At 40.8% G+C, this 14,135-nt stretch overlaps 1 protein-coding gene across 1 annotated transcript in view; it reads left to right on the forward strand.

The window, feature by feature from the left end:
* Positions 1-13,506, forward strand: part of LOC132209185 (ral guanine nucleotide dissociation stimulator-like 1) — a 56,742-nt gene extending 43,236 nt beyond the window's left edge. The window contains exons 19-23 of the mRNA XM_059644329.1: positions 1,102-1,161; positions 3,641-3,815; positions 5,575-5,790; positions 9,602-9,651; positions 13,221-13,506. Coding sequence (XP_059500312.1) covers positions 1,102-1,161; positions 3,641-3,815; positions 5,575-5,790; positions 9,602-9,643 — 493 coding nt within the window. The 3' untranslated portion in view covers positions 9,644-9,651; positions 13,221-13,506. The remainder of the gene's footprint in view (positions 1-1,101; positions 1,162-3,640; positions 3,816-5,574; positions 5,791-9,601; positions 9,652-13,220) is intronic.
* The last annotated feature ends 629 nt before the right edge of the window (positions 13,507-14,135 follow it).

Genomic DNA, 14,135 nt, shown 5'->3' on the forward strand with positions numbered 1-14,135 from the left:
TTGTAATAATTACATTGTTTGAAAACAGTTTGCTTCTTCATAAATTGATGGGCAGAAGTTCTTATTTAAAATGTACCTGATGTAGCAATTTACATTCCTGCTTTGAAAATCAAAGCTCACTATTAAGCCCATCCTCAGGCTATGGATGACCATGTGCAGCAAGTACCTGGCATTATCGTCAGTTCCATCAGTGGCACAGTCAGTATTGGGCCAACTTCAAACATGGTATTTATTTATAACAGTAATTACAAAATGTTACCGAAATTCACTTTGCATGGATCATAAGTTATATTTAAAGTTCTTTTGGACCTCTCGGATAGTTTGGTTGATTTTCGGACGGTTTGTCTGAAAATATCAGCAACAGAAAGTCTGGTCAAGAGATATACTCCTCATTTTACTACCTCCGAGATGTGGCATGTGGTGTTTTAGTCACCTGAAGTGACTGATTCATGACTACCTTTCATTGCTTGACATTGTCTGTACATTCACATGACAGTGTGGATGAGGCCCAGAGAAACTCCTGTATAACTTTACAACCTATTGTATCACCTTTGGCACTGGAAGTTTGATTCTCATGTTTTCCAGTTAACTTTTTTCAAGCCCAGTCCTTGTTAATTTTTTCTGTACCTGCTGTAGAAGTTCGAGCATTTTGTTCAATTCCACGTGTTCTGCAAAAAGACTGAGGGGGTTATCGTCTTGGTAAAAAATTAAGCAAAGGAACCGCAGATGCTGGGAATCAAAAACACAAAGAGAAATTGCTGAAAACATTCAGCAGGTCTGGCAGCATCTGTGGAAAGAAAGCAGAGTTATCCTTCGGGTCTGGTGACATTTCTTCAGAACTCTTATTGTCTTGATCTGCTGTTCATAAAGCAGAAAAGATCGATGTGCCTACAGTGAGAACTTTTGTCGCTCACTACTCAAAGTAATGTTCAGTGTTCTCCTGCCTGAAAACACGTGCCTTTTGCAAACAAAATTATCATTCTGCAATTTCAAATCTATGTAAATGATTGATTTTGCCATAAATAATAAGAATATTGAACAAAAGCGTCTGATTCTTTTTAAATGAATCTTGTCTGAAAATGTTTATTTGCCACCCTGCAGCTCCTCTGAACTCGAGAAACCGCCAAAGCTCAAAAAGAGTGTGTTTAAACGCCTCAGCTGGTAAGTATCCCATGTTAAGCAGCGCAAATATCTCATTATTTCCTTTATTATTGGGATGAATGGACAGAAAGGTAATTACATCTGTTCCTTGACACATAGAGACATTTGATGTATGGTCATTATTGCTTCATTGGAGTGAGATTTTTTAGTAACTGTTCGAGTAATTTGAAATGATGCAAGGAGTGGTGCTGTTATTCTCACCTCATGCATGTGTCTCGTGTAGACTGATTGATAGAGATTCTTTGCTATGACCATGAGTGTAGAATGTGGACCTGTGATGAGCTTGGTATTGCCTAGCGATTCTCATTTGTCCAGAGAAGTTTCTGCACCATGGCTAAATTTCACCGGAATAAATTTGTTTATGAGAGACAAGTAAGCAAAAAAGGTGTTACAGTGAATTAAATTTGCATATTTGTGGGCCTGTATAATGAAAACTAGCAATGTTTAACGATTTTGAGTGAAAAATCAGATTTGTGTTCTACTTTGTGGGTCAGCAGGCAGCAGAAATATCTTCTGTTGAAAAATTATCAGCCATGCTTCTCACATCTGAAGCTCCACCTCAAAATTACTGTCTCAATGGAGTCAAGTTAGGTAAAGGAGAAGCACACGAGATCTAGGCGTTCTTGTACATCAGTCAATGAAAGCAAGCGTGCAGGTACAGCAGGTAGTGAAGAAAGCTAATAGCATGCTGGCCTTCATAACAAGAGGAATTGAGTATAGGAGCAAAGAGGTCCTTCTGCAGCTGTACAGGGTCCTAGTGAGACTGCATCTGGAGTATTGTGTGCAGTTTTGGTCTCCCAATTTGAGGAAGGACATTCTTGCTATTGAGGGAGTGCAGCGTAGGTTCTCAAGGTCAATTCCCAGAATGGCGGGACTATCATATGTTGAAAGATTGGAGCGACTGGACTTGGAGACTTGAGTTTAGAAGGATGAGAGGGGATCTGATTGAGACGTATAAGATTATTAAGGGATTGGACACTGTGGAGGCAGGAAGCATGTTTCCGCTGATGGGTGAGTCCAGGACCAGAAGACACAGTTTAAAAATGAGGGGAAGGCCATTTAGAACAGAGTTGAGGAAAAACGTCTTCACCCAGAGAGTGGTGGATATATGGAATGCTCTTCCCCAGAAGGCAGTGGAGGCCAACTCTCTGGATGCTTTCAAGAAAGAGATAAACAGAGCTCTTAAAGATAGTGGAATCAAGGGTTATGGGGATAAGGCAGGAACAGGATACTGATTGTGGATGATCAGCCATGATCATAATGAATGGTGGTGCTGGCTCGAAGGGCCGAATGGCCTACTCCAGCACCTATTGTCTATTGTCTATAAAACTCAAATCTCTTTCCATGTAGGTGACATGAAAGTATGTGTTTGTGTTGTTGTGCATACATGTGTAAAGACTCCAAAGTTATTGTTTTTGATAATTTTCCTGAGTTGGGGATATTATCTTATATTTCTGTTCAATAGCACTGACCAGAACTCAGCAAAGTCAGATTTTCCACCACCTACCCGTGTAGAGTTTCAGAGCAGCAAAACCATGCCTTGTTGCTGTGTTGTGCCTTGCAGTGATCTGGACTGTGACATGTGACTATTGTTATATAGAAACCAAGAAAGAGAAGGGAAACACTTATTCACTTCCTAGGATATCTTCTCTTTACATGAGTGTGGATGTTACATGGATGTGATTTAGGCTTCCATGGCTTAATTGTGATTCTCGAAGTGCAGGCAATCAACGTTGCAGCATTAGTGTGCAATCTCACATTTCAGCAGCCACCTGCTCTTGCTCCCTGCACTATTTAATGCCTAATATACCAACAATCGGGATTTTCAGTGTAGGAATTTTTTTGTCATGCCATCTGCTGTACTTCTTTTGGGAGTTTTGGAAAATTTTCGATGTTAATTATGCAATATAAATGCAAATTGCTGAATAGAAATCCTAACGTTTGCAGTACCAATATACTGAAGGCCAAATTCAGAGCTCACTGTCCTACCTTACAAAGTGTTGTATACAGTTTTCTATCAATTATCAATGGTGTTACTTTGTTTTACGTTTTATTTTTAATAAACTGCAGCTTTCAGGATGAAATTACATACACATTAGCATGTGGCCAGGTTGGGGGAAATTTTCCACCCTGTGGGTATTCAAATCCACATTTTGCCTTTCATGAGATTGAAGTTGATAGCAGGTTGAACAAACACTGCAAAAAGCCCAGATTCTTGTGCCATTGGAATATGCAAACATTGTAACCTATTCATATACTCCCTAACGATGAGACAATGTAACGGTGTTCAATACTAGTAATGCGAGCTCTTGGTATGAGTGTGCCACTATTAATTTCTCACAGGTCAAATGTGGCGCGCATCAAACTCCTGGTACTCTCATCATCAATATACCTTCATTCTAGTTTAATTTTTTTTAAACAGTTTCTCTAGAATGCAATGACATTTTCATGTTTGTTGTGTCCCCTTTCCCTTGTGCAGCCTGTTTTCAAAGAGAGGTGTTAAAATACACAACACTCAAACTAAAAGCTCTGAGCAGCGAGCATCCCTTCAGAATGAGGATTCAGACGACAGCATTACCGCAGCCAGCATTTTATCCGATTCCAGCCACTTGGAAATGGAAGAGCCGAGCACTTCGCAAAAAGCGCCGGAAAAGGTGAGACAGTGAGGCACTCATCACGTAAAATATGTTGTTCTTGGAGACTCTGGTTTGTCTAATAATGTCCAGACACTTTTTTTCTTCTTTCTTTCCTTCCTTTCTTCTGCCTTCCTGCCGTCTTATTATCCTGACTACACTTTGGCAGTCAAGAGGATACAAGGGTACTCAGTGATACCGTCCCAGCCATTGGAGCTGGATGGCTGCCTAGCCAATCTCCTTCGCCTTTCTTTTAAGAGCTATTAGCCGAATAGCCATTTTGATGTTTCAGCCAGACTGAAATCCTTAATGTGAATGCCATTCCACCAAGCATCTTCATAACTGGCTGCTGCCAGCAATTTTCCATCCCAGGTCCCACTTGCCAAAGTTGGGTTACTTGCTTTCAGAACGAAGGCAAGACAGCTGTGCAATTCCCAGCCAAATTCAACCTTTGTGCTGGTTACTGAAGCATTTGATTCCAGAAAAGGTATTATTCGCTCACGAAGTGAGAGCTGATTTTATTTGTTTTTTTTTGAGTTGTGCTGTTGGCTTTGTTTTGCTTAGATATTTTATATGATTTTATACTAATAGCCAAAATATTTCATCTTTAATTATTCACAGCATGTTTAATTTCTACACAGTAAATTTTAGTGCATGGGGTACATCTGTCGCAGCTTGAAGCGCACTGCCCACAAAAACAGTATTTAGAGTATGTTGGATAAGTCTTGATCCAGCAATTGCAACAAAGTAATGCAGCTCTCTGCATGGAGTCCTCGTGACTGCACGTTTTGTTTTTCATCAATATTTGGGCTTTGAGCTGTTGATTAGTGCGTTCTCTGCTGAAGACCATTGTATCTTGGGAGATTATCAAAGTTGTGTTATGGTTATTGTTTACAGAATATGTCGAGGACTTGTCCCAGGGATATTTTCATAATGTATTCCCCTAAGAATTGGGCTAAGTATTATTAGGTCCCATTTAGGTGTTTTGGAGTGGTATTTCTTTGTTTCAAAATACCCTCTTCCTTTTTATGGATTCTCCTGTTTAGTGTTGTGACTCCCTGTATGTTAATCATAAACTGAGAGCTGCAGTGACTTGGATGATTTCACTTCTGGTTTCTTTAGTTCTCTGCTGTATGTGGTTTGCTGCTGCTGTCTGTCTTTCTTTCTGCCAGTGGTGCTGTGCCGCACACATTCTGACCTGCACAATGCACTGGTTGGCCCATTCGCAGTCACCTGCAATTCATAAATGTGTTTTAACTTCAAACAGTGTAGTTGTATTCAAGATTTCTGTGCGTAGCAGGGTGAAGTGGGCAAATAAATATTTATGTAAGCATGTTCACATACTGAGTGCAAACTGAAACCCCAAAGGGTTTATCTGACAAACTTAGAATTGAAGCACCAGTTTACATGGTCAAGTGAAATGACCACAATGTTATTGTGCCGAAGGAAACTAATTAGTAATTTATGGGCATGCTAAGTACTGAATTGTTGATGTTGACTGAACAGCTAGTAAACACAAGCGGGAGTATAATTCCTCAGAAGTGATCTTTACGGGTAGAGGAAAGAACTGCAAGTTAAATATTTCACAAGACAGCAACGACCAAGAATTCATGTGCAACTTCATGTTCTTGCAATTAAGCTGTCCTGCGCAGAATGCCTTCACCTTTGTGGGCAGCAGGAGAGCATATTTTGTGTCATAATAAATATAACTGGAAAGGGGGAAGTATCTAATATGCAACAATTGACAAACGTTTTCTTAAACAAAATAATTATTCCACAGCCATTAAAATCCGTGGATCCTGCCTCCTCTGGAGGTTTATCCAACAGTGGTGCATCAGCAAAACCAAATTATGACACAGCCAAGTCTGGGAGGCGTGCAGGTTTGGGCAGCTGCTGGTGTGCAACACGTCGGAGGGACAACCGCCAGAATGAGAAAAGCTGCCTCATCCGAGTCAGATTAGAGGAGGACAGAGCACAAGAATTCAAAACTATTTTGGTAAGTCCCTGGACTGTTTGCTGTCGTCATGCTCGGTCCAAATAATTGCCATTGCTCTCTGCCAGTATCGCAAGAGGAATTTTTATCCCAATTATTTGTTGCCATGCAGTCATATTCAGTGTGTATTTTCCACATTGCTGAAGCCTTTTTTGCTCTATGAGAGTGCTTTGACCATCATTTTGATCCTGTTTTGTAATGCAGTAGCAATGTTTAGGTTTTAGGCCTGAACACATTTTCCTTGCATTTCTCCTTTAAGTGTACATGGCAAGGTGCAGCACTCTGTTGCCCCATTTTGGGGACTGGCTGATAACTATTGAAGAGGAAATATCACAAATTAACACGCACCATTAACTGTACAATAAATCAGCAAGGAGGTACCAGATCTTCAGTTAGCTGACCACAGGCACTTTGGTCCATCTGTAAGCCAATCGAGTAATACTAACAGAGATATTGAATATTTCTTTCCTGGCTTTGGCTCATGTGAAATTTAAAAGGCTGGTGCATGGAAGAAAGCACATCAAAAATGGGTTGGAGAAAAACATAGAACATTACAGCACAGTACAGGCCCTTCGGCCTTCGATGTTGTGCCGACCTGTCATACCAATCTGAAGCCAATCTAACCTACACTATTCCATGTACATCCATATGCTTGTTCAATGATGACTTAAATGTACCTAAAGTTGGTGAATCTACTACCGTTGCAGGCAAAGCGTTCCAATAGCAAGAGTGCAATCCAAAACAGAATAATTGCCTACTGGCTAGTTCAGGGAAGCCGAAGGAATATTGGCCAAATTAGAAGGCACATAGATTGTTATGTTTGGTCATGCATTTTCCTTGACAGGATCAGTCGTACTCTGATTGTGCCTCCACAGAGGTCAGTGTGATGTGTGGAAATTGCTTCTAGTGTTTAAATATTGTTAACAAACAGCGCCTCTTTACTCTGGTGAAGAGAACATTTGTTAGCTTGTCAGTGAGTTGGAGATGGGGCAGAACCAGCCGAAGATCTGAGGCAGAATTTGGATAAGCAAATGGCAAACAGCTTGTTTAAATTGAACATCTATGAAACACAGAAAACAAAATTCTCAGCCAAAATGATGAAAATGTCTCCTGATGAATGTGCAACAAATTGTTGCCAACTAATACAGTCATGAGAGGCCAACTAGAGAATCGTGGAATGTTATCACAAAGCAAAAAAAAGCTTGACTTATTGTGTCTGTGTTAAATCTCAGTAAGAAGTAGCCTAATTCGCCACCCATCTCCCCCACCACAACCACCATTGCCCTTTTTAGCCCTGCCCTGCAAATTTTGCTCCATGTAATTATTCAGTCGTCTTATGAAAGTAATTTAATCTGCTTTAACCACCTATTCGTACATTGCGGTTTGGAAAAAGCAGGATTCTTTTTTGTTTTTGCTTTGTCTCCCCACCAATTACCTTAGATTTTGACCTTGGTACATAGTGTCAGAAGGACCAGTGAACAGTTTCCCTCATTTACTTTAGTTAGCCTGAGCAAATGACTGTTCTTCATGATTCTATGTTCTAATCCTCACCCAATTTTGAGTCTATACTGCCACTGCCCATTTCATTCCACAGGCTTCAATTTTGCTTGCACACTTGTGTGGCACTTCTTCGAACATAATTTAGAAAATCCAATTTATCACCAATGAATCACTAAAATTAGTGATTAATCATTTAAAGTCTGAGCATACAGAGTGGAAAAGGTATTGGTTATTCAAAAAAGATCACTTTTGGGGATGTTAGTTAATGTAAAATAACAAGGTGTCGCGCTGGATGAACAGTGCAGGCCAAGCAGCATCAGAGGAGCAGGAAGGCTGACATTTCAGGCCTAGACCCTTCTTTAGAAAGATAATGTAGTTCATCTAATCTCTAGTTGTGTAATATTTGACTCTACCACTTATAGAATTGTCGAGACGTACCGAACAAAATATCCCCCCAAACCTTTCCTATTTATGTACTTATTCAAATGTCTTTTAAACATTGTAATTGTGTCTGCATCTGCCACTTCCTCAGGAATTTAATTCCACTACATTTTTTGGATTTTTCAGATTTGCTATCCATTAATATATTTAATATGATCTTTGCTTTAGACTGGGTGGCAAAAGTAATTTTTTTAGCCATGAACTATAGCAAAATTAAAGTAGAATTAAGTGTGAGTTTACTCAACCAGAAAACATTGCAGTTCTCCAGAAGAAACAGAAAATTTGCTGGTGCATTTCATCTTCCAGGTCATTGCTCAAATTTGAGCTGAGAAAAGCAATCTCCAAATATAACACAGAATTAAACAAAAGCAGACAATTGCCCAAAAAACTGGTCTTCTCAATATCATAAGGTGAGCAGTGGAAATTGCTTCAATTTAAGTTAAATCTATTTCTGAACAGCATAACCACTGCAAGGGAATTGATATTTTCTTTTGATTTCACCAAAAAGCTGCAGATATCTAAATTTGTATCATTGAACATATCCAAGCATGTTCAGCAGGATTCAAGTCTGAGGAATGTAAAGCCAATAAACAACTAATATCTGCACCTAATAAAAGCAAATTATTTCATCAGATTGCCCTAAAGCCAAATCAGAACAAAGAATCACAAATGCTGGAAATCAGAAACTGCTGGAAAAGCACAGCAGCAGTAGCAGCACTTGTAGAGAGAAGTCAGGGTTAGTGTTTGGAGTCCAGTAGCCCTTTTGTAAAACTACCTAAAGCCATATTGAGCGAAGGATGTACATCAGGATTTGGGTGTGGCATTAAATCCTGAATTATTTGCATTGTTAGCACATTGTTCTGCTTTGTTCATTCTTATTTTAACTGGTTATTCCAAAATAAATGTTTCCTGTTGCTGAAATTAATCTGTTCTTCCCCTCTTTTTGGCCCGTGGCTGAGAGACCAGAAACATGGATGGGGTCACTGCTGTCAAGTTGCTAATCTGTCGCAACCCTCCCCCAACCATTTCCTGGTGAAAAGTAGAAACGAGGTCTCATGGGTTTAATTCTGCTGTGGTTTAAAACTTGCCATCCAGGCTGTGTTAAGCAGAATGCCTTATGAAAATGAAGTGTCCCAATGCCTTTGCAGCATGCTATCCCTGTCAGATTTCACAGAAAAGAAAAATCAGTTCCCTGGATGTAAGTCTCACTGACAAAGCTGGAATTTATTCTGCATCCATCATAGCCCTCAGAAAATGGCCATTCACTGGATCACTAACTCGTGTTTGATTTAGGTGCCCTCAGTGGTGTTAGTTTCAAGATTCCAACACAATGCTGAAGGAGCGGATAGCTTTTCTCAGTGTTTTCACGTTGAACACACTGCACCTTTTTGTGTTTGATGCTGGTATCAGCAGAAGTGACCTTGTAGCTGCTGGGTCATTCGTGAATCAGTTGGGGTTTTGCATTGTTCTGTAGTAAGGAAAATCTGACATCTTTACCTGGGCTACTGTATGCTGACTCTTCACAGCCTCATATCTGGCCCAATAAAGCCACTGAATTGTACAAACTGTCATGAAGAAGGCATGTGCCATCGGACAGTGAGAGGTTTGAAATGGATTTTAGTCTTGACCAACAATGCTCATCCTGAGAATGGGTCTCAGATATAATGGTTTTCAGTTATTGAGTTTACCTAATTTGGTATAACTCCAAGATTTTCTCTTGTGTTTTGTAATACGTTCTGAATCCTTGCAGTACATTTGTTCTGTTCCTCCCAGCCATTGATATTTCCGTATCCAGGAAGCAGTTGGATCTGTGCACAATCAATATGATGAAAACACGTGTGAATAATAATGTGCTTTCCCTCTGCTTTTTCAGTGCTCATACTTCCGGCCGATGCCATCCTGTATTACGCAATGAACAAGGAAGTGAGTCACGACTTCATCCTGAGATTCACCGAAAGAAGATCTTCATGTCTATGCAAGTTTTAGCTGTAAGGAACATAATGTTTCATGGGACTCTGTTGGATCTAAAATCTCTGCTCAGTATCAAAAACCCTGCAATATATGAATAAATTACTTTGGCAGTGTTCTACTTTAAATTATTGGACAATTTGGAGAGAGTGACTTGACTTCAGACAATTGCTTAACATTAACTTTTGAGTCCAGTGCTTGTTTGTGCTTTTCAAACATCTTGCACATCAGCTATTTTTTCTGGAAGGCTGGAGAATTGAACCCTGCCACCGGTCTTCTATGAACATCACAGTCATGTATCAATTGGTTGGATGAGAAAAAGAATCGTTTACGTATCAATCTTGTTGACCAATTGTGATTGAATTTGCTTGGGTTCCTCAATGGTTGTTTGGTTAAAAAGCAAACCAGCCATTTGTTCAGCCAATGGCAGGATGATGAATACTTCAACTGAAGTGTTTGGTTTGGCCTTTAAACTCTTCAGCACTCCATTCCTGCCTTCAATATTTTTATTTCTCCAGTGGTTTAAACTAATTTGGACAGAATGCCATTGACATGCCTTCAACAAAGGGTAACTACAAGAAATAATAGAGTTGTTTATTACTGCCAGTCATATTGCACTTGTTTCAGACCTTAACTGTTTTTACTTAATGTTCAATTTTACAACAATTTAACATAAAATTATTGTGCCATAGTGGGACATATGAGTGAGACTGTGTGAGTGAGAGTCAGAGTAAGCGATGTGTGAGTGAGACTGTGAGTGTGTGTAAGAGTGAGACTGTGAAGTTAGAGTAAGACTGTATATGTGAGTGAGACTGAATGACAGTCAGTGTGAGACTGTGTGAGTGATGCTGAGAGTTTGTGTGAGTGGGTGTGAGAGAGTGGGACTGTACGAAGTCAGAGTGAGACTGTGAGTGAGACCATATGTGTGAGTGAGACTGTGAGAGAGAGAGTCAGAGTTAGATTGAGAGAGAGAGACCAGGGATTTGTATGTGAATGAAACTGTGCATTTGTGAGAGTGAGACCATATGTATGACTAAGAACATGTGTGAGTGAGAGAGTCTGAGTGGGACTGTGTGTGAGTGGGTCTGTGGGTGAGTGAGTGAGTCTGTGTGTCAGTGAGTCAGAGTGAGACTGAGAGAGAGAGAGAGTAGGAATTTGTATGTGAATGAGACCATGCATTTGTGAGAGTGAAAACGTGTGTGACTAAGAACATGTGTGTGAGTGAGAGAGTCTGAGTGGGCCCGTGTGTGAGTGGGCCTGTGTGTGAGTGAGTCAGAGTGAGACTGAGAGAGAAAGAGTAGGAATTTGTATGTGAATGAGACCGTGCATTTGTGAGAGTGAGGCCATGTGTGTGAATAAGAATGTGTGTGTGTGAGAGAGACTGAGGGAGACTGTGTGTGAGTGAGACTGTGTTAGTGAGACTGCGAGTGATCCGATGTGAGTGTGACTGTGAGTGAGAGTTTGAGTGACACAGTGAGATTAATTGAGAATGTATGATTGAGTGTGAGACTGAATATTAGTCAGACTGAATAAGATTGTGTGAGAATGTATGAGTGAGAGAGCATGTGTAATTGAGTGAGTTTGAACAAGACCATGTGTGATTGAGACTGTGAACTCAGAGTGAGATTGTGTATGAGTGAGGCTATGTGAATGTGAGAGGCAAGGTGTGTGAGAGTGAAATCGTGGGAAGTCAGAGTGATACTGTGTGTTTGAACCTCCAAGTAAGACCGTGTGAGGGTGAGACTATGTACGGGTGAGACTGCATGCGAGTGAGACAGCGTTATGAGTGAGACTGTGTGCGAGTGAGATTATGTACAGGTGAGATTGCGTGCGAGTGAGACTGTGCGCAGGTGAGACTCTGTGTGAGTGAGTCTCTGTGTGGGTGAGACTGTGCACTCAAATGAGACTGGCTAAGGTATCAGAGACAGCCTGTGTGAGTGAGACTGAGTTGGTGCGTGAGAGTCAAAATTGGGCATGTGTGTTATTGAGCCTGAGTTTGTGCGTGTGACACAATGTGAGTGTCTGTGTGGGAGGGAGTCAAACTACGTGTATGAGACTGTGTGAAGTGAGAATGAGACTGTATGTGTGAGACTGACACCATGTGTGTGAGTGAAAAAGTCAGAGTGAGACTGTGTATGCGTGTGACTGAAGCTGCAAAGTCAGCGTGATACTGTATGAGTGAGAGTGTGTGAGATTAGGTTGGATTCCCTACATTGTGGAAACAGGACCTTTGACCCCACAAGTCCACACTGCCCCTTGAAGCATCCCACCCAGACCCATCCCCCTACAACCCACACACCCCCGAACACTACGGGCAATTTAGCGTGGCCGATGCACCTCGCCTGCACATCTTTGGACTGTGGGAGGAAACCGGAGCACCCAGAGGAAACCCACGCAGACATGGGGAGAATGTACAAACTCCACACAGACACTCACCGGAGGCTGGAATCGAACCCGGGTCCCTGGCGCTGTGAGGCTGCAGTGCTAACCACTAAGACACCGTGCCACCCTTGAGATTGTGCTTGTGATACTGTGTGAGACTGAGTGTGAATAAGACTGTTTGAGAGTGTGAGGGAAGGGAGTCAGTCCATGTGTGTGAATGAGTCCATATTTGTGAGTGAAACTGAGTGTGAGTGAGGCTGCGTGAAGTGTGAGTCAGACTGACTGAGTGTGTGTGAGTGACTATAACAGGCTGAGTGAGACTATGTGTGTAAGTGTGAGACTGAATGAAACTGTCAGAGTGTAAGAGTGAGAGAGTGTGTGTATGAGAGGATATATCTGTAAAGTGCAAGCCATCTCAGGGGGAAAAAAAACTAACAAACTAACCATTTATCCAGACCATTAGGTGGGATGATGAGTACTTCAGCTGGCCTGTTTGGCTCGGTCTTTAAAGTCTCCAGCCAACCTTTTGTTTCCAGAGGCTTTAACTAATTCTGCATTAAAAACCCATTGATATGTTTTTAACTGACTGCAACTGCAAGAAATAACAGCATTGTTTATTATTGCCAGTGGTATTGCACTTGTTTGAGACTTTAATTAGTGCTCAGCTTTATAATGAATTTATTTTGAATGGTTATGTTGTGAGATGCGCGCGTGTGTAAGAGAATATATATTTGTAAAGTGCAAACCATTTTGGGGATAAAAGGTATTTAAAAGATGCACAGGGGACCAGATCACCTCAGACATGAATACTGAAATACACTTGTGTTCCTAGTTTATCTGCTTATGTTCCATTACTCAGACCTGTCATTGTTTCAAGTGGGTCTCATTGGTTAACAGCCTAATCTGACACTCATTCATTGACCTTTTTATCTTCATGCAATCACATCTCACGTGCAGAACAGTGTTGGTTATGTATATTCACTTTTCAAATGGATCCAAAACAAAAATCCATTCAAAGTAGCAAAATATCAGGAATTTTTAACAGTATTTGAGTCTCTGTCAAATTCACATTTGCACGATGTATAAATTAACACCAGGAACAACAAGCACTTTAACATTTCTGGCATTCCTTTCTTCCACAGGCAATGTTCGAGCCTCCTTCCCAATGTGAATCAATGAGCTCTGGTGAGGAAGGGCGTTAGAGAGCTCACCGCCCTGATTTTTGAGAGGTCGTATGTATTTTATTTCCTTCTCCTCCTGTAAATCGCTTGGTGCTCGACATAGGATTCACTAATTAGACATTTACACATAACCACTTTAAAATTAAAATGGTTCAACATCGAGGCTATGCCAACAATACCAGCCACAGATAGAAGAGAAAATCATCTGAGTTCTTTGTCTAAGTTTGTTTCTAAAAATAGTGTTCAATAAATGTTTTCAATGTTCTTACATTTGTTTTAAATTAAAAAACTTAAATTGCAATCTTTTGTTTCATTCTTTTGAAGTAGAAGACAAATTCTGGGCTGAGGGAGTATACTTCATATCTAATTAGCGCTGCTTCACTAAATATAACCTCCTATCAGCAATTTGTGTTGAGAGCTCACCTCCACGAACCATGTATCAGGGGCAATTGACAGTCATAATCCTAGAGAGCAAGGCAGGTACCTTGGCACCACGCAGGAAATCTCTATTTGTGGGGTGGGGGGGGCAGCTGATGGAGAAACTGGTTGAACAAATAATGGCTCTGACAGGATTGGAAGAGTTTGTTTGCAATATGTGGGAAAGGTGCCTCCATTAAAAATGGCCTCTGATATCCGTCTACTCACTTGCATCACTGACCCCATGCCATTTGTAAAATGCAAGCTTTAGTGCAAAGGTCACATTGGCCTTGATGCACTTTCAAAGAATTTCTGTGCAAGACTGTTGAATAATGGTGTTTGCAGTGACTGTCACATCAGTGCTGTGGGGAAACTCGTGCTGGCACAAGCATTGGTGGGACAGATAAAAGAGTTAGCTCCAGGAATAGTGGGTGTACTGTTGTAGTTTTCCTCATCTTT

The sequence above is a fragment of the Stegostoma tigrinum genome, unplaced genomic scaffold (assembly GCF_030684315.1).
Source record: "Stegostoma tigrinum isolate sSteTig4 unplaced genomic scaffold, sSteTig4.hap1 scaffold_70, whole genome shotgun sequence".
Classification (NCBI taxonomy): Eukaryota; Metazoa; Chordata; class Chondrichthyes; order Orectolobiformes; family Stegostomatidae; genus Stegostoma; species Stegostoma tigrinum.